A 19081-nucleotide genomic window follows, 5' to 3' on the forward strand; every position below is an offset into this window, starting at 1 on the left:
AGAAAATGACCAAAAATAATTTTATTACTTGCAGTCAAGAAATACCGAGCTCCTATATTAATGGGAAAATTTAATTGTAATCCTTCTTGGAAGCAAAATAAAGAATGTTTATACAGAGACCTCTGGGACACATCTAAAGCCAATAATGAAAATTTCTAAACTCTCATTATTACAGAAGATAGGCCAGAAAAAAAGGAAATCAGTATCCATTTTAATAAATTATTCAAAAAGTAATAAACTAAACCTGAAGAAAGATGGGAAGAAACTAATGCAAATAAAAGCTGAAATTAGTGGGAAGGAACAAAAAAGTATAGGAAGGATAAATATAAATATCGGTTCTTTGTAAAGACCGATAAGTCCATTGTGAGCATGATTAATGGGGGTAAGAGAGAGTAAAAGTACACAAGATAAGGAGTTAGAAAGAAGATATAACAGTAGATACAGACAAGATTAAAAGAGACACAATTAGATCATACATATTTGAAAAACTGAAATAGATGATTCCCTAACCAAATATAATTTTAACAAAATTTACTCAGTGAGAAGTAGAAAAAGTAAACTAACGAAATGAAAAGTTTTTAAATAGTAGCTGAATTAAGAAAAGATAATTCCAAAATCATAAAAAGCACACCTCTTATTTCATTTTGTGAAGCCAAAACAATTTTGATACCAACTTTTGTGCAGAACCAAAAAGAATAGCCCAACTTCCATTAAAATTAAGAATAAACCAAAGAGATCTATTACCAACATTATTATTCTGTTTTGCCTGTGGAAGTCTAGAAAATGCAGTTAAAACAATAAAATGGAATCCGTGGTATAAACTGGAGGAAAAAGACAATTATTAGTTTGGTGATTGTACAGCTTTATATCTAGAAAATTCAAGACATTATTGAAAAATCACTAGAATCAGTAAGAAAAAGCATTAAAGATAACTCAGTATAAAGTGAAGTACACCAAATTTAGAAGCTTATCTCTGTACTAACAGTAGCCAACTAAAACTGAAAATACAGGGGAAAAAATTCCATTCACAATAACAATAAAAACAAATGCTTAGGAATACCTTTAGCCAAAGAGATACATTGAAAATGCTGTAAAAATTTATTAAGGAACATAAAACAATATTTGAACAAATGAAAAGACATACCATATTATTGACTGGGAAGGCTTAGTATTATAAAAAATCAATTCAATCCAAATTAAGATATAAATTTCATGTAATGCCAACTAAAATCACATCAGGCCTCCTCTCAAAGCCTGGGTTTGGCAAGATTTTCCGGGCCGCAGTTTCAAAGAATGAAACTTACCTAAGAAGGTTTCATGTAATTCCATCATGTCGCAGTTGCCTGTTGAAATGATTTGCTCAGTCCCTTGTCACTTTAAAACCTTGGACCATTTCCTTCTCCAGGGGATCTTCCTGACCCAGGGATTGAACCTGTGGCTCCTGCATTGACAGGTGGATTCTTTACCATTGAGCCACCAGGTAGAAGGGGATAAATATATGTAATTATAGTTGATTTGCATTGTAGTATGACAGAAACCAACACAACATTGTAAAGCAATTTTTCTCCAATTAAAAATGAAAAAGAAAACAAACTGGGACCATCAGGTTTTCTTCTAGTTTTGTTGATGTCATTGTTGCTTTTGCTGATGACATCTGTTGTTGTCATTCTCATAAAAATTCAGATTGGAGCACAGAAAGAGCAGAACCTTGGGCATGATCAGATTTTTGGTAGAGTAGGAGAAAAGCCCAGTTCTGACCTGAATTTCCCGTGTACACCTCCTTCTGAAGGTTGTAGCTGATAGGGAAAGTTTGTGTTAAGAGAAAGAAGATTGATGGTGACCTGGAAATGGAGACATCTGTGGTTCCTCTTAGGACTGTTGTCTTCTATCATGTTGAGACATCTGTGGTTCCTCTTAGGACTGTTCTCTTCTATCATGCGGGAGCTTGCCAACATCACCCATGATGGGCCCAAATGGATTTTACTGGATGGTGACATTGACCCGATGTGGATCGAGTCTCTGAACACTGTCATGGATGATAACAAGGTACCAAGGGGGAAGAGGAGCCCCATGTCATCCCCAATCATGAGTGAAACCAGCTCCCCAGGCACATTTGAAAGCCTGGATTGCACAGTAGGGCTGGCTCTGAGTAAGGAATTATTACTGGTGTCTTTTAAAATTTGGGGGGGGGGGCTTTATTGAGATAGAGTCAACATATAACATTGTTATAATTGATATAAAACATTGTGTACATTTAAGGTATACAACCTGATGATTTGAAATACTTGTATATTGCAAAATGATTACCACAATAAGGTTAGTTGACAATTCCATCACCTCCCATAATTACCTTTGTATGTGCCTGGTGAGAACTTCTAATATCTATTCTTTTTAAATTTTCTTAAATTGAAGTACAGTATGGAAATTCCTTAAAAAAAAAAAAAAAAAACTAGAAGTAGAACTACCCTATGACCCAACAATCCCACTACTGGGCATATACCCTGAGAAAACCATAATTGAAAGAGATGCATATACACCAGTGTTCACTGCAGCACTTTTTACAATAGCTGGGACCTGGAAGCAATCTAGATGTCCACTGACAAGATGAATGGAAACAGAAACTGTGATACATATATGCAATGGAATATTACTTGGCTATAGAAAAGAATGCATTTGAGTCAGTCCTAATGAGGTAGATGGACCTAGAGCCTATTACACAGAGTAAAGTAAGTCAGAAAGAGAAAGACAAATATCGTATATTAACTCATGCATATGAAATCTAGAAAGATGGTACTAAGATCTATTCTTTCAGCAGCTTTCAAGTACACAGTACAATATTGTTAACTACAGTCACCATGTCTTACATTACTTATTCATCTTATAACTGGGATGTTTATAATTGCCCACCCAATACTCCATCCCTGGCAACCACCAGTTTACTCTCTGAGTTGTTGTTTTTTTTAAGATTCCATAAATAAGTGAGATTATCTATTGTTTGCCTTTCTCTGTCTGACATTTCATGTGCCATAATGCTCTCCAGGCCATCCATGCTGTCACAGATAACAGGATTTCCTTCTTCTTATGGCTGAATAGCGTTTCATTCTGTGTGTGTGTGTGGCATCTTCTTTATCCATTCATCCACTGACAGACACGTAGGTTGCTTCCACCTCTTGGCTGTTGTAAATAGCACTCCGGTGAGGACAGGATGCAGATAACTCTTCAAGATCCTGATTTCAGCTACCCGTAAATGGCAACCCACTCCAGTATTCTTGCCTGGAAAATCCCATGGACAGAGGAGCCTGGCAGGCCACAGTCCATGAGGTCGCAGGAGTTGGACACGACTGAGTGACTTTCACTCTCACTTCATCTTTAACAGGTGTCTCAGAACTGATTCATCCCATACAATAACTTACAGTTATCTTAGAGCCATGCCATCACTCCCGTGTTTTTAGCATTGTTGTAATTTCCTTTAGAATCTTCCACATGTAGATCAATTCAGTATATAGAGCTGCAAAGAATCTTAAATCATTTATTCAAATCTTTTTTCTAAAAGGGATTTTTGTTTGTTTATAAATAAAGGAAACTGATGATCAGAAACATTCTGAGCCTGTCAAGTGTCCTCAGTGGTGGTCAATCTTTATTTTATTTTTTTATAAACATTGAAAACTGACTGCCCATAAAGAGGCTGTAAAGTTGGGAGCACTTAACTTGTTTGGAAAGCACACCCAGATTAGAGGTTTTACGGTGGCTTGAACATGTACGGAACATACTCTTCCAGAGGGAGCCCTTTAAAAGAAACAGTAGTTACATGAAACCTGAGCTCTTTTCCTTTAATTATCAATTTTTTTTAATAGGGTCTGTTGTTGTTATTGTTCATTCACTAAGTCATGTGTGACTCTTTGAGACCCCATGAACTGGAGTATGCCAGGCTTCCCTGTCCTTCACTATCTCCTAGAGCTTGCTCAAACTCATGTCCATTGAGTCAGTGATGCCATCTGACCATCTCATCCTCTGTCACCTCCTTCTCCTCCTGCCCTCAATCTTTCCCAGGATCAGGGTATTCTCCAATGAGTAGGCTCTTCACCGGAGAAGGCAATGGCACCCCACTCCAGTACTCTTGCCTGGAAAATCCCATGGATGGAGGAGCCTGGTAGGCTGCAGTCCATGGGGTTGCTAGGAGTCGGACACGACTGAGCGACTTCACTTTCACTTTTCACTTTCATGCATTGGAGAAGGAAATGGCAACCCACTCCAGTGTTCTTGCCTGGAGAATCCCAGGGACAGGGGAGCCTGGTGGGCTGCCGTCTCTGGGGTCGCACAGAGTCAGACACAACTGAAGCGACTTAGCAGCAGCAGCAGCAGGCTCTTCACATCAGGTGGCCAAAGTACTGGAGTTTCAACTTCAGCATCAGTCCTTCCAGTGAATATTCAGAACTGATTTCCTTTAGAATTGACTGGTTTGATCTCCTTGCTGTCCAAGGGACTCTCAAGAGTCTTCTCCAGCACCTCAGTTCAAAAGCATCAATATGGTCCAGTTCATTCAAATCACTGACATCACTTAAACTTTTCAGACAGCTTATTTCCTGACTCAGTACACAGGGATGGTGATCAAGAAGCTACCGAAGGAGAGACAGAGGACTTTGTGGAAACTTTCAAAGATACTTATAATTGTAATGCCTATCAGGAATAAAAGCCAAACTCCCCTGAGCTGGTCTCACACCCTAACTCCTCCCTGCCTGCTGCACCCCTCCCCCGTGTCCAGGTGCTGACCCTGGCAAGCAACGAGAGGATCCCTCTGAATCCAACCATGAGGCTTCTCTTTGAGATCAGCCACCTGCACACGGCCACGCCAGCCACTGTCTCCAGAGCAGGTATGGACCACAAGAGGGAACAGCCGCATGCCTACTCAGCTGAAAACAGGTGCCTCTAGTGATACCTGTTTCGCTGGCTCTGACCAAAGCTCCAAGCAGGAGTCAGACATTGACCATCCAAAACTCTGGCCTAATCCTCAGCCCTAATCCGTGCCCATGAAAGTGAGCCAGTGCTCTACAGCCAGGATCATGTGAGTTTCTCAATTCAGAAATGTTTACAGTGACAAAAAGAGGAATAGCCCCTGAGCTGGACAACTGCTGTCTTCTGCACAGAAATGCCTCGAATTAGGCTACTTTCAGGCCAGTTCTAGCTTCCATGGAGGCTAGTGAAGATGATTGAGCATTACAAGTTCTCACTATATCTTGATGCAAAATGACTTTATACCTAAACTTTCCTGGTTAGGACATGGACTTGTCCTTTTGACGGGCTTCTCTGGTGGCTCAGTGATAAAGATTCTGCTTGCCAATGCAGGAGACATGGGTTTGATCCTTGGATCAGGAAGATCCATTGGAGGAGGAAATGGCAACCCACTCCAGTATTCTTGTCTGGAGAATTCCATGGACAGAGGAGCTTGGCAGGATACAGTCCATGGGGTCACAAAAGAGCCAGACACGACTGAGCAACTAAACAATATCCTTTTGGGGGCCACCATGAATGTGCACACTTCCTCACCATGACAAGTATTGCTGATCAATCACAGTCTTCTTTCCTCCTGAGCCTGGATTTGGCCTCAGGATCCTTCTCAACACTGCTGTCCATCAGCAATTATCAGGGCATCAGAGCTGACCCCAAAAGCAAACCCTCTTAGATCTCAGCCAGATATCTGTTATTTTCTTTTTCAAGATTTTTTTTTTTTTTTTTGCTGTGGACCATTTTTAAAGTCTTTATTGAATTTGTTACAATATTGCTTCTGTTTTATGTTTCGGCTTTTTGGCCACAAGACATATAGGATCTTAGTTCCCCGACCAGGGATCGAACCTGCACCCCTGCACTGGAAGACAAAGTCTCAATCACTGGACTCCCAGGGAAGCCCTTCTGTTCTTTATAAGGCCAGTCTTCTGTACATTTTTTTTAACAGAGAAAATAACTCTGGGGTGAAGAATATCCTGAGCTCTATGAACATGTCACTAAGCTATATTCTCTGTGCTCTCAGGGATCCTGTACATTAACCCGGCAGACCTGGGCTGGAATCCTCCTGTGAGCAGCTGGATCGACAGGAGAGAGATCCAGACAGAGAGAGCCAACCTAACCATCCTATTTGACAAGTACCTTCCGACCTGCTTAGATGCGCTCAGAACAAGGTAGGCCAAGCAGTGAGGAAGGCGAAGAATTAAAGCAGCAACAAAGAGCCTGTTGGCTCATACCTGGTGTCCTGCTGATGTTCTATCCTGTCCCCAAAGTCAGACATCCCCAGGCAGTCCCCTCCAGGTGTGGCAGATGGCAGAGGGAACATACATTAGGATGGAGTTGAGATGCCTGTTGTCAGTCCAGGCAGGAAGAGAGGGGAGTGAAGAGAGGAGATTTACAGAGCCTTCTGTGAGTGCTCTGCAGGTGTTTCTGGAGGAAATGCAAGTTGTAGTTGTTCAGTTGCTAAGTCATGTCCGATTCTTTGCAACCCCGTGGACTCTAGCCCACCAGGCTTCTCTGTCCATGGGATTTCCCAAACAAGAATAGAGTGGGTAGCCATGCCCTCCTCCAGGGGATCTTCCCAACCCAGGAATCGAACCCATCTCTCCTGCATTGGCAGACAGGTTCTTTAACCCTGATCCATCTGGGAACCTAGATGGCTTGCTTCTCAGCCACCCTGCGCCTCTATATTACCAAAGCTTTTGCTGCTACAAAGCTGCATGGAGTTGTCGGATCCACAGACACCAGCAAATTTCCATAGTCGTCCAACAGCACCACTAGGATGGAATAGTCCAGTGTTTTAGAACATATCTGGATCTCTCTTTCTTCAGATTTAAGAAGATAATTCCAGTCCCAGAGCAGAGCACAGTTCAGATGCTGTGCCACCTTCTTGAGTGTCTGCTGACCGAGGAGGACATCCCCGCAGACTGCCCCAAAGACACCTACGAGCTTTACTTTGTGTTTGCTGCCATCTGGGCTTTTGGTGGAGCACTGGTCCACGACCAGGTAAGAGGGTGTGTGCTGAGGCTAACACCCACGCTAGCCAGCCGAGATTTGGGAGACGGAACAGCTAAATGTCAGAATTAACATGGGGGCATCAAACCATTTAGTTATGTCTCCCTGATCCTGCTGAAGACGTCAGCCCCCTTAGGAGAGCTTCCTGTAGTGAGACAGATGAGACTGAGCTGCGTTTTGTTGCTTTTTGATTCAGTGAATGTGTCCCTAATTTCTTGGACAGTTGTTGATTGAATTTGAAAAACTAGAGGTGTGAATACCTTACTTAGAAAGATGTGTGTTTTAGGTGGGATGGTGCTGTGCTGTAGAGGCTTGAGTAGGAGGATTCCCTTCCTAAAAACCTTCTAGAACAAGCATGCACCACTCTATACCAACCATCACATCTTCATCAGCCCTGAAACACAGAGCTGTCCATAGAAGGCTTCTGCTGTTGTTCATTGCTATGTCATTTTTGACTCTTGATGACTCCATGGACTGCAGGAGGACACTATGCCCCCCTGTCCTCCACTATCTCCAGGAGTTTGCTCAAATTCATGTCCATTGAGTCAATGATGCCATCCAACCATCTCATCATCTGTCACTTACTTGGCTTCCTGCCCTCAATCTTTCCCAGCATCATGGTCTTCTCCAGTGAGTGGACTCTTCCCATCAGGTGGCCAAAATATTGGAGCTTCAGCTTCAACATCAGTCCTTCCAGTGAATATTCAGGGTTGATTTCCTTTAGGATTGACTAGTTTGGTCTCCCTGCAGTCCAAGAGACTCTCAAGAGTCTTATCCAGAACCACAGTTTGAAGGCATCAACTCTTCATTACTCAGCCTTCTTTGTGGAAGAAGAACCATAGAAAGTTAGACCAAAGGTTAATCGACATCGAGTAGAAAAATGAAGTAGTATTTATCTCATGGTGTTTACTGCTGTGGTTTAAGGCTGTTTGGCATCCTATTCTCTAAGCTTTGTGTATTCTCAGCCTTTTACTTTACTGCTAAGTCGCTTTAGTCGTGTCCGACTCTGTGTGACCCCATAGACAGCGGCCTACCAGGCTCCCCCGTACACTGGAGTGGGTTGCCATTTCCTTCTCCAATGCATGAAAAGGAAAAATGAAAATGAAGTCGCTCAGTCGTTTTGGACTCTTGGCGACCCCATGGTCTGCAGGCTACCAGGCTCCTCCGTCCATGGGATTTTCCAGGCAAGAGTACTGGAGTGGGGTACCATTGCCTTCTCCAGTTTTCTCCAAATAAAAGGTACTTTACTTGGAAACAGCATAATTGAGGTTAGGCAGACCAGTCTTTTACAACTGACTCTAGCTACCAGGGTAGCTTAGCAGTAAAGAATGCTATGCTATGCTATGCTATGCTAAGTCACTTCAGTCGTGTCCGACTCTGTGTGACCCCATAGATGGTAGCCTACCAGGCTCCCCCGTCCCTGGGATTCTCCAGGCAAGAACACTGGAGTGGGTTGCCATTTCCTTCTCCAATGCATGAAAGTGAAAAGTGAAAGTGAAGTCGCCTGGTCGTGTCCGACTCTTAGCGACCCCATGGTCTGAAGCCTACCAGCCTCCTCCGTCCATGGGATTTTCCAGGCAAGAGTACTGCAGTGGGATGCCATTGCCTTCTCCGGCAGTAAAGAATACACCTGCCAATTCTGGAGACATGAGATTGGCCTCTGGGCTGGGAGGATCCCCTGGAGAAGGAAATGGCTATCCACTCCGGTATTCTTGGCTGGAGAATTCCATGGACAGAGGAGCCTGGTGGGCTACAGTGGCGGGGTCGCAAAGAGTCAGACATGACTTAGTGACTGAGCATGCAGCAGCTACCAGGCAACATCATGTAGAGGCTGAGAATGTGGACTCTGGATTTGAATTCTAACTCTGCTACTTGTTACCTGGGGACCCTGGACAAGTAATTTAACATTTCTCTACCTTAATCTCATTACTGGTACAAAGAGCTAGAAAAGTTGCCCAAGTGTCTTTATCCTGATCCCCAAAGCTTTGGGTACAAGGCAGTGAAAGCGACAATAGTGGTGCCCACTTCCTAGGACAGAAGTAAGGGTTAAACGGAGGGGTGCTGTTCTAACCGTCCACGTGTAAAACTCCTACAGTACTGCTTACTATTAATGTTCTCTTACTTAGGGCTTCCCAGGTGGTGCTAGTGGTAACCGCCTGTCAGTGCAGGAGGCTCATGAGACACGGGTTTGATCCCTGGGTCAGGAAGATCCCCTGGAAGAGAGCACAGCAACCACTCTAGTACTGTTGCCTGGAGAATCCCATGGATAGAGAAGCCTGGCAGGCTACAATCCATAGGGTTGTAGAGAGTCAGACGTGACTGAAGCGACTTAGCACGCGTGCACCGTAAATATTCAATTTTATAGTAAGTATCTGATGCTTTTCTCACAACAGGGGATTAAGCCAAGCTGCAGTTTCTGGAAAGTTATGATTTACTCTTTCTGGTCTGGGTTGATTATGGGCTCTTCCAAAGAAAAAGGTAGGGGCTTTCCTGGTGACACAGTGGGTAAAAATCCACCTGCCAAGGCAGGGGACTTGGGTTCGATTCCTGATGCAGAAAGATCCCACGACCAACCCCCTACACCATGACTACTGAGTCTGTATTCAGTGCCCGCGCGCGGCAACCACTGAGCCCACGTTCCTGGAGCCCACGCTCTGCAACAAGAGAAGGCACCACAATGAGAAGCCCGCACACCAGAACTAAAGAGTAACTCCCACTCACCACAACTAGAGAAAAGCCCACGTGCAGCAACGAAGACCCAGCACAGCCACAATTAAAGAAATAAATAACTTTTAAAAGATGCAGCCCCTGACGTTTCAGCTACTGAAATGTCAGCAACCACTGCTGGTTTCCTCTCTTACACTGGTGCCGAGCAGGCTGTGAGGTATCAGGATAAAGACACGTGGTCAATTTTTTCTGTCTCCATGTAGAAAAATTTAAATCCACTCAGCTCTTTTTAAAAGTGAAAGAGAAAGCCTCCCTCCAGGCATCCCGGGCTCTGAAGCACTTGGAGCTGTCGGCGGCCGTGCTGGCCCTGCGGGGTGGAGGGGGGCAGAGCACACGGGAGAAAGCTTTCAGCAGCAGGGACTGTCCGAGACCCCCTCACAGCCTGCATTCAAGCCAAACACGAAATAGCGCTGTAAATAGAAAAGTATGAAGGTAGCCAGAGTATTCACATCAGGAACACCCATGGTGCTTATATTGAAAAAGCTGTTATTAACGAAAAGCAGAATATAATACAAAGCACAGCCCATACCTGGGTAGACATTCCAATAAAAAGAGGGAGTGGGCAGGTGGATCCTGGCTAAATACTTTGCAGCAATCACAGGAAATTCTCTCTCAGAAGCAAATGCTTCTCAGCACGCTCTTGGGCACCTGGGTTCAACTCCCGATTCTTCTCTTTAAAAATAAATAAATAAATGAACTTTTTATTTTATATTGGAGTACAGCTAATTAACAATGTTGTGATAGTTTCAGGCTGAGCAAAGGGACTCAGCCATACATACACATGTACCCATTCTCCCCCAAACTCCCCTCCCATCCAGTCTGCCCCATAACACTGAGCACAGTTCTCTGTGCTATACAGTAGGCCCTTGTGGGTTATCCATCTTAAATATAGCAGTGTGGACATGTCCATTCCAAACTCCCTAACTGTCCCTTCCCCCGCCACCATTCTTTCCCTGACTCCCAATTCTGCCATCTGCTGCTAGGATGTAACCGTTGGGCTTTTGCTTTTTCATGCATGAAATAGGAGTAATTTTCAGTAGCCAGGCTGACTTAGAGCATCATGAAGATCAAACGAGGTGATTCCGTGTTTCCAAACTCAGCTCCATTGCACCACACTGTATGTCAGCCCTCCTGTTGTCAAGTTCAAAGGGCAGGAAGAGGACCAGAGACTTGTCGGAATCTAAAGGAGCTGGAGTTCAAAAGGAGCCCCTTCACTGAGGTCGCTCAAAGAGCAGAGACACTCAAAGAGTCAAACTGAGAAAAGGCCGCTGGATGGCCCAGCAGAGGTGACCTTGTCTTTCTAGCGTCTAGTCAGAGTAGAAGGTTAGGTGCAGTGCCAGGCTTCAGGAAGCCAGACAGAGCAGTCCAGGGAATGGCTTGGCTGAGAAACTGACCGGGTAGCTCAAAGTGGAATTGAGAGTGAGGAAAGAGGGTCCCCCACCAACCTCCTTCTTTCTAGAGTTGGTCTGTGTCTTGGGTTCTCCATATAAACCTAAAATCTGGTTTTCATTAGGAAGCCAAAGGTCTTTAAGAATTTTTTTATTCCAAGGTAGACAACTGTTACGTTTCCATGAATAAATACTGTCAGCCAGAAAACAGTTGCTGTCAGGTAAGACATTTTTTAAGCTTTGTTTTGTATTTTCTTTTCATTTAGTTTTCATTGGGAATGGTTTTTCAGTAGCACTCTTAGTTCTGCTTAGGTGTTTTAGGGGAAAGCCCTCTTTTCCATAGTGTGATTCCATTTAAGAGGTTGTCTAAAAATCGTTTTAATTCATAGAAAGATTTTAATATCTGAGAGTACTCAAACTAAGGTTGTAAAATTCCTGTGTGTGCGTGTGTTACTTGCTCAGTCGCGTCTGATTCTGTGACCTCATGGACTGCAGCTTGCCAGGATCTTCTGTCCATGGGATTCTGCAGGCAAGAATACTGGAGTGGATAGCCATTCTCTTCTCCAGGGGATCTTCCCAACCCAGGGACCAAACCTGGGTCTCCCTCATTGCAGGCAGATTTTTTACCATCTGAGCCACAACAGAAGCTCATAAACTTCCCATATCTTCCTATTATGGTGAAAAAGCACAGAAAGCACAACCCTTGAAATCATATAACATTGGTTATTTCTATTTTTTGCACCTATTTTAAATTCTGTTAGTGTATTTAAGTAAGTAAGTGTTAGTCGCTCAGTCGTGCCCGACTCTTTGCAACCCCATGGACTGCAGCCCACCAGGCTCCTGTGTCCGTGAGATTTTCCAGGCAAGAATACTGTAGTGGGTTGCCATTTCCTTCTCCAGGGTATCTTCCCAACCCAGGGATTGAACCCAGGTCTCCTGTACTGCGGGCAGATTCTTTACTGACTGAGCTAGTGTATTTACTTCATTGTAAATATTCTTGAGGGTACCTTTGCATTTTGCTTTTGACCTTGGATCTACAATTTGGATGTCAACAACTTCCCTAAAAAGCACCAGTATGTTAAGTTCTGATGTCATGATCCCGATCTGGGTTATTCATCTTTAATCTCGTTTTCAGTATCTGTTCAGCAGTATTTTTAATAAAGAATTACAGAGGGAAAAAAGAATTTCATCCAAGGGTCAAACATTGGGATTTGTTGCCCCTAACATTTCTTATTGCAGAGGACAGATATTAGGAAGATATTTTGTCCCTTTAATCTGAATTCACATCAGAATAAGAAGAGCAAACAAACCTGTCCTTAGAGCCTATTTCCATTCTCTTTTTAAGGTGCAAGAATTCAATCCTATTTACCAAGTAGGCAGCAAGTTCAGTTCACTTCAGTTCAGACCCTCAGTCGTGTCCAACTCTTTGCGACCCCATGAATCGCAGCACGCCAGGCCTCCCTGTCCATGACCAACTCCCGGAGTTCACTCAGACTCATGTCCATCGAGTCAGTGATGCCACCCAGCCATCTCATCCTCTGTCATCCCCTTCTCCTCCTGCCCCCATTCCTTCCTAGCATCAGTCTTTTCCAGTGAGTCAACTCTTTGCATGAGGTGGCCAAAGTACTGCAGTTTCAGCTTCAGCATCATTCCCTTCAAAGAAATCCCAGGGCTGATCTCCTTCAGAATGGACTGGTTGGATCTCCTTGCAGTCCAAGGGACTCTCAAGAGTCTTCTCCAACACCACAGTTCAAAAGCATCAATTCTTCAGTGCTCAGCCTTCTTCACAGTCCAACTCTCATCCATACATGACCACAGGAAAAACCATAGCCTTGACTAGACGGACCTTTGTTGGCAAAGTAATGTCTCTGCTTTTGAATATGCTATCTAGGTTGGTCATAACTTTCCTTCCAAGGAGTAAACATCTTTTAATTTCATGGCTGCAGTCACCATCTGCAGTGATTTTGGAGCCCCAAAAAATAAAGTCTGACACTGTTTCCACTGTTTCCCCATCTATTTGCCATGAAGTGATGGAACCGGATGCCATGATCTTCATTTTCTGAATGTTGAACTTTAAGCCAACTTTTTCACTCTCCACTTTCACTTTCATCAAGAGACTTTTGAGTTCCTCTTCAAAAGGTGGAAGATGACACCACCTCTTCATAAGGGTGGTGTCATCTGCATATCTTAGGTTATTGATATTTCTCCTGGCAATCTTGATTCCAGCTTGTGTTTCTTCCAGTCCAGCGTTTCTTATGATGTACTCTGCATATAAGTTAAATAAGCAGGGTGATAATATACAGCCTTGACATACTACTTTTCCGATTTGGAACCAGTCTGTTGTTCCATGTCCAGTTCTAACTGTTGCTTCCTGACCTGCATATAGGTTTCTCAAGAGGCAGGTCAAGTGGTCTGGTATTCCCATCTCTTTCAGAATTTTCCACAGTTTATTGTGAGCCACACAGTCAAAGGCTTTGGCAGAGTCAATAAAGCAGAAATAGATGTTTTTCTGGAACTCTCTTGCTTTTTCCATGATCCAGTGGATGTTGGCAATTTGATCTCTGGTTCCTCTGCCTTTTCTAAAACCAGCTTGAACATCTGAAGTTCACAGTTCACGTATTGCTGAAGCCTGGCTTGGAGAATTTTGAGCATTACTTTGCTAGCATGTGAGATGAGTACAATTGTGTGGTAGTTTGAGCATTCTTTGGCATTGCCTTTCTTTGGGATTGGAATGAAAACTGACCTTTTCCAGTCCTGTGGCCACTGCTGAGTTTTCCAAATTTGCTGGCATATTGAGTGCAGCACTTTCACAACATCATCTTTCAGGATTTGAAATAGCTCAACTGGAATTCCATCACCTCCACTAGCTTTGTTCGTAGTGATGCTGTCTAAGGCCCACTTGACTTCACATTCCAGGATGTCTGGCTCTAGGTGAGTGATCACACCATCGTGATTATCTGGGTCGTGAAGATCTTTTTTGTACAGTTCTTCTGTGTATTCTTGCCACCTCTTCTTAATATCTTCTGCTTCTGTTAGGTCCATACCATTTCTGTCCTTTATCAAGCCTATCTTTGCATGAAATGTCCCCTTGGAATCTCTAATTTTCTTGAAGAGATCTCTAGTCTTTCCCATTCTGTTGTTTTCCTCTATTTCTTTGCATTGATCACTGAGGAAGGCTTTCTTATCTCTTCTTGCTATTCTTTGGAACTCTGCATTCAGAGCCTTGTATCTTTCCTTTTCTCCTTTGCTTTTCGCTTGTCTTCTTTTCACAGCTATTTGTAAGGCCTCCCCACACAGCCATTTTGCTTTTTTGCATTTCTTTTCCATGGGGATGGTCTTGATCCCTGTCTCCTGTACAATGTCACGAACCTCATTCCATAGTTCATCAGGCACTCTATCTATCAGATCTAGGCCCTTAAATCTATTTCTCACTTCCACTGTATAATCATAAGGGATTTGATTTAGGTCATACCAGAATGGTCTAGTGGTTTTGCCTACTTTCTTCAATTTAAGTCTGAATTTGGCAATAAGGAGTTCATGATCTAAGCCACAGTCAGCTCCTGGTCTTGTTTTGGTTGACTGTATAGAGCTTCTCCCTCTTTGGCTGCAAAGAATATAATCAATCTGATTTCAGTGTTGACCATCTGGTGATGTCCATGTGTAGAGTCTTCTCTTGTATTGTTGGAAGAGGGTGTTTGCTATGACCAGTGCATTTTCTTGGCAAAACTCTGTTAGTCTTTGCCCTGCTTTGTTCCATATTCCAAGGCCAAATTTGCCTGTTACTCCAGGTGTTTCTTGAGTTCCTACTTTTACATTCCAGTCCCCTATAATGAAAAGGACATCTTTTTTGGGTGTTAGTTCTAAAAGGTCTTGTAGGTCTTCATAGAACTGTTCAACTTCAGCTTCTTCAGTGTTACTGGTTGGGGCATAGACTTGGATTACTGTGATATTGAATGGTTTGCCTTGGAAATGAACAGAGATCATTCTGTCGTTTTTGAGATTGCATCCAAGTACTGCATTTTGTACTCTTTTGTTGACCACGATGGCTACTCCATTTCTTCTGAGGGATTCCTGCCCACAGTAGTGGATATAATGGCCATCTAAGTTAAATTCACCCATTCCAGTCCATTTCAGTTCGCTGATTCCTAGAATGTCAACATTCACTCTCGCCATCTCTTGTTTGACCACTTCCAATTTGCCTTGATTCGTGGACCTGACATTCCAGGTTCCTATGCAATATTGCTCTTTACAGCATGGGACCTTGCTTCTATCACCAGTCACATCCAACTGGGTATTCTTTTTGCTTTGGCTCCATCCCTTCATTCTTTGTGGAGTTATTTCTCCACTGATCTCCAGTAGCATATTGGGCCCCTACTGACCTGGGGAGTTCCTCTTTCAGTATCCTATCATTTTGCCTTTTCATAGGGTTCATGGGGTTCTCAAGGCAAGAATACTGAAGTGGTTTGCCATTCCCTTCTCCAGTGCACCACATTCTGTCAGATCTCTCCACCATGACCCGCCCGTCTTGGGTTGCCCCACAGGCATGGCTTAGTTTCATTGAGTTAGACAAGGCTGTGGTCCTAGTGTGATTAGATTGACTAGTTTTCTGTGAGTATGGTTTCAGTGTGTCTGCCCTCTGATGTCCTCTTGCAACACGTACCATCTTACTTGGGTTTCTCTTACTTTGGGCGTGGGGTATCTCTTCATGGCTGCTCCAGCAAAGCGCAGCCCCTGCTCCTTACCTTGGATGAGGGGTATCTCCTCACCGCCGCCCTTCCTGACCTTCAACGTGGGATAGCTCCTCTAGGCCCTCCTGCGCCCGCGCAGCCACAGCAAAGTCGGTGCCATTTCTTCCAAGTTCAGATTCATTGTCGTGCACCCAGCTCCCTGGTCTGTCCTGCTCTGCAGAAAACATTTCCTAAATTGCCCATTCTGAACCTCCTGAGGACTTTTCCTAGGTCTGTGTGTTCAAAGCGTGGGTTGGCTCCCCAGGAGGGGAGCCAGTAGCAGTGGGCGTCTGTGTGTACCTGTGTGGGGTATCCTGTGGGTGGCGTGCGTGTTACGGTTCGGTCTGAAAGAAATAGCCTTGAGTCCTCAGGTGCTCAGCCCTGTCTTAGGGGCTCATGCTCTAATATGGGTGCATGTAAATACCGTGTCTCTGTCTATTCCTTCTGTCAGAAAGGCCTGTATAGCTTGTCTCCAATGCCCCTAGATTTGACGATTTTTGCTCTGGAAGGAAATTCAGAAATACTCTTTTCTAGAACCCTCATTTTATAGATGAGGAAACTGCGGCATGAAAAGACGTGACTTACTGCTGGTTATGTACTCCACTCCCCGCTGAGATTCTTATCGCTGTTTCTTCCTGTGCTCCCCAGGTGTCTACAGTCACATTTTATTTTTTAAAGATTTTTTTTTAACGTTGATCATTTATAAAGTCTTTATTGAAGGTGTTACCATATTGTTTCTGTTTTATACTTGGAGTTTTTTGGCTAAGAGGTGTGTGGGGTCTTAGCTGCAGGACCAAGGATCAAACCCACACCCCCTGTATTGAAAGGTGACGTCTGAACCACTGGACCACCAAGGAAGTCCAACAGGCACCATTTTATTCCTTCTGTCCCCGACTGCCGTCCTGGACATGGCTCAGAGTCTTGGGAGTCTAGGGGGATGTGATAGATCGGTCTCTGAAAGTTCCTGGCTGCACTTGCCCTTCTTGGGGTTTCAGGATCCCTCTCTCCTCTGTGTTCGTACACCTCCTTCCCTCCCTCCCCTCCACCTGCCAGGGCTCTGAGACGCACCAGGCCGGGGTGACCCAGCCCCGTGGTCAAGCAGGTGCACACATATGCACTCCAGAGCAGCCCCTGCTTAGCTGGGCCTTGTCCGGGCTGGTCTCGGGGGACAAGGAGGAGCCGGCTGTGCTCCCGGCCCTGACCTTCTGCCTGATGCAGGGCAGCCTCTCCAGGCTTCTCGTGCTCTGCTGAGCCTTGACTCCTGACTTGCTTTGTTTGGGCAGCTCGTGGACCACCGGGCAGAGTTCAGCAAATGGTGGCTCAGTGAGTTCAAGACCATCAAGTTTCCCTCCCAAGGAACCATCTTTGACTATTACATAGACCCAGAGACCAAGAAATTCGAGCCTTGGTCCAGGCTCATCCCGCAGTTTGAATTTGACCCTGAGACACCTCTGCAGGTGAGTGTGGCTGAGTGACAACCAGGGATATGTAATGTCCCCAGAATCTGCGGTGGCTCTCGTGGCGCCCCTAACGGATTCCCAAAAGGTTTGACCTCATTAAGAATTAGCTCCTTTTCTTTTCAGAGGAAATTAGAGGTTCAGTATAGTGATGCATGTGTGCATGCTGAGTTACTTCAGTCCGACTCTTTGCGACCCTATGGACTATAGCCTGCTAGACTCCTCTGACTATGGGATTGTCCAGGCAAGCATACTGGAGTGGGTTGCCATGCCCTTCTCCAGGGGATCTTCCTGACCCAGGGATCGAACCTGTATCTCTTATGTCTCCTTCATTGCAGGCAGGTTCTTTACTGCTGAACCACCTGGGAAGCCCTCAGCATAGTCACAAGATCTCCCCAAGCCTAGCTATCTTAATTAGCAGGCCCCCCTGCAGGCATGCTGAGACAAGGCAAGTCGGGGTTGACCAGGCAGAAGGCTTTAAAATGCAATCCAGAGGCCGCAGGGAGGCAAACATCGCTAATAGAGGGGGATGGGCGTGCACTCTAACCACAGCATGAGTTACCAGGAGGGTCTCTGTGGGTAACGGGGGCCCTCCTGCCTGCAGTAGTGAGCCCCCCAACCCCAGCTCGATTCCCTCTCCTGAAATGCCCCAGGGTGCTCTGACAGCATGTGAGTCTCCCACTAGCCCGCAGTTCGCTCCTCCTGTCTCCCGCCACACCCGCCCTGTCTCCCCCGACCCCAGGCCTGCCTGGTGCACACCACTGAGACCATATGCCTCTGCTACTTCCTGGAGCGGCTCCTGGCGCGGCGGCGGCCTGTCATGCTGGTGGGAACTGCGGGCACTGGCAAGTCGGTGCTGGTGGGGGCGAAGCTGGCCAGCCTGGACCCTGAGGCGTACCTGGTGAAAAACGTGCCCTTCAACTACTACACCACATCAGCCATGCTGCAGGGTGAGTGTCAACACCTCAATAACCAAGTGAATCGGCCTGCTCCTCACTGCTTACAAAGTCAGGTACTCACTCACCAACGAGGGAGGAGATATGGGCCTTTAATCAAAGTGCCAGCAATCTGGGGAGACGGTGGATTCAGTGTCTCCCAAAAACTACTTCCCAAGACTGCTCCATGGTTAAAACGTTTGAACAGAAACAAGTCACCTCAGTTAATCACTGAGATGAGGATGGCGGAGGTCAGAGTCATGGCCATCTCCCCACTGCATGCAGGCTTGTCAGCTCCAGAGATCTTCTAGACCAGGGTCTAATGCCTGATGATCTGAGGTGGAACTGATGTAATAATAATAGAAGTAAAGTGCACAGTACATGTAACACGCTTGATTCATCCCGAAACCATCCCTCATCCCTCAGTCTGTGGAAAAATCGTCTTCCAGACCGGTTCCTGGTGCCAAAAAGGTTGAGGACCGCTGCTCTAAATGTCATCTTGTTCACACAGTTTGATTTGTTTGCAAGATGACTGAAGAGGAATCTTGGGAGAGGTCTGGTCATCTGTTAATTCGGTTCAGTTCAGTCTCTCAGTCATGTCTGACTCTTTGCGACCCCATGGACGGCAGCACGCCAGGCTTCCCTGTCCTTCACCAACTCCCAGACTTTGCTCAAACTCATGTCCATCGAGTCAGTGATGCCATCCCACCATCTCTTCTTCTGTTGTCCCCTTCTCCTCCTGCCTTCAATCTTTCCCAGCATCAGGGTCTTTTGCGATGAGCCAGTTCTTTGCATCCTTTGGCCAAAGTATTGGAGCTTCAGCCTCAGCATCA

The 19081-nt window shown here is 45.0% G+C and overlaps 1 protein-coding gene across 10 annotated transcripts in view; it reads left to right on the forward strand.

Annotated features, from left to right (window-relative positions):
* DNAH9 (dynein axonemal heavy chain 9) overlaps positions 1–19081 on the forward strand; it is a 290463-nt gene that overhangs the window by 124032 nt on the left and 147350 nt on the right. For all 10 annotated transcript variants that reach the window (XR_009491586.1, XR_009491587.1, XM_024980551.2 and 7 more), the window contains 6 exon segments: positions 1919–2046; positions 4763–4871; positions 6026–6173; positions 6831–7005; positions 17140–17313; positions 18056–18263. Coding sequence is in view for 8 of the 10 variants with exons in the window: in XM_024980551.2 (XP_024836319.1) it covers positions 1919–2046; positions 4763–4871; positions 6026–6173; positions 6831–7005; positions 17140–17313; positions 18056–18263 (942 nt within the window). In the remaining 2 variants the exon portion in view is untranslated.

The sequence above is a fragment of the Bos taurus genome, chromosome 19 (genome assembly GCF_002263795.3).
Source record: "Bos taurus isolate L1 Dominette 01449 registration number 42190680 breed Hereford chromosome 19, ARS-UCD2.0, whole genome shotgun sequence".
Classification (NCBI taxonomy): Eukaryota; Metazoa; Chordata; class Mammalia; order Artiodactyla; family Bovidae; genus Bos; species Bos taurus.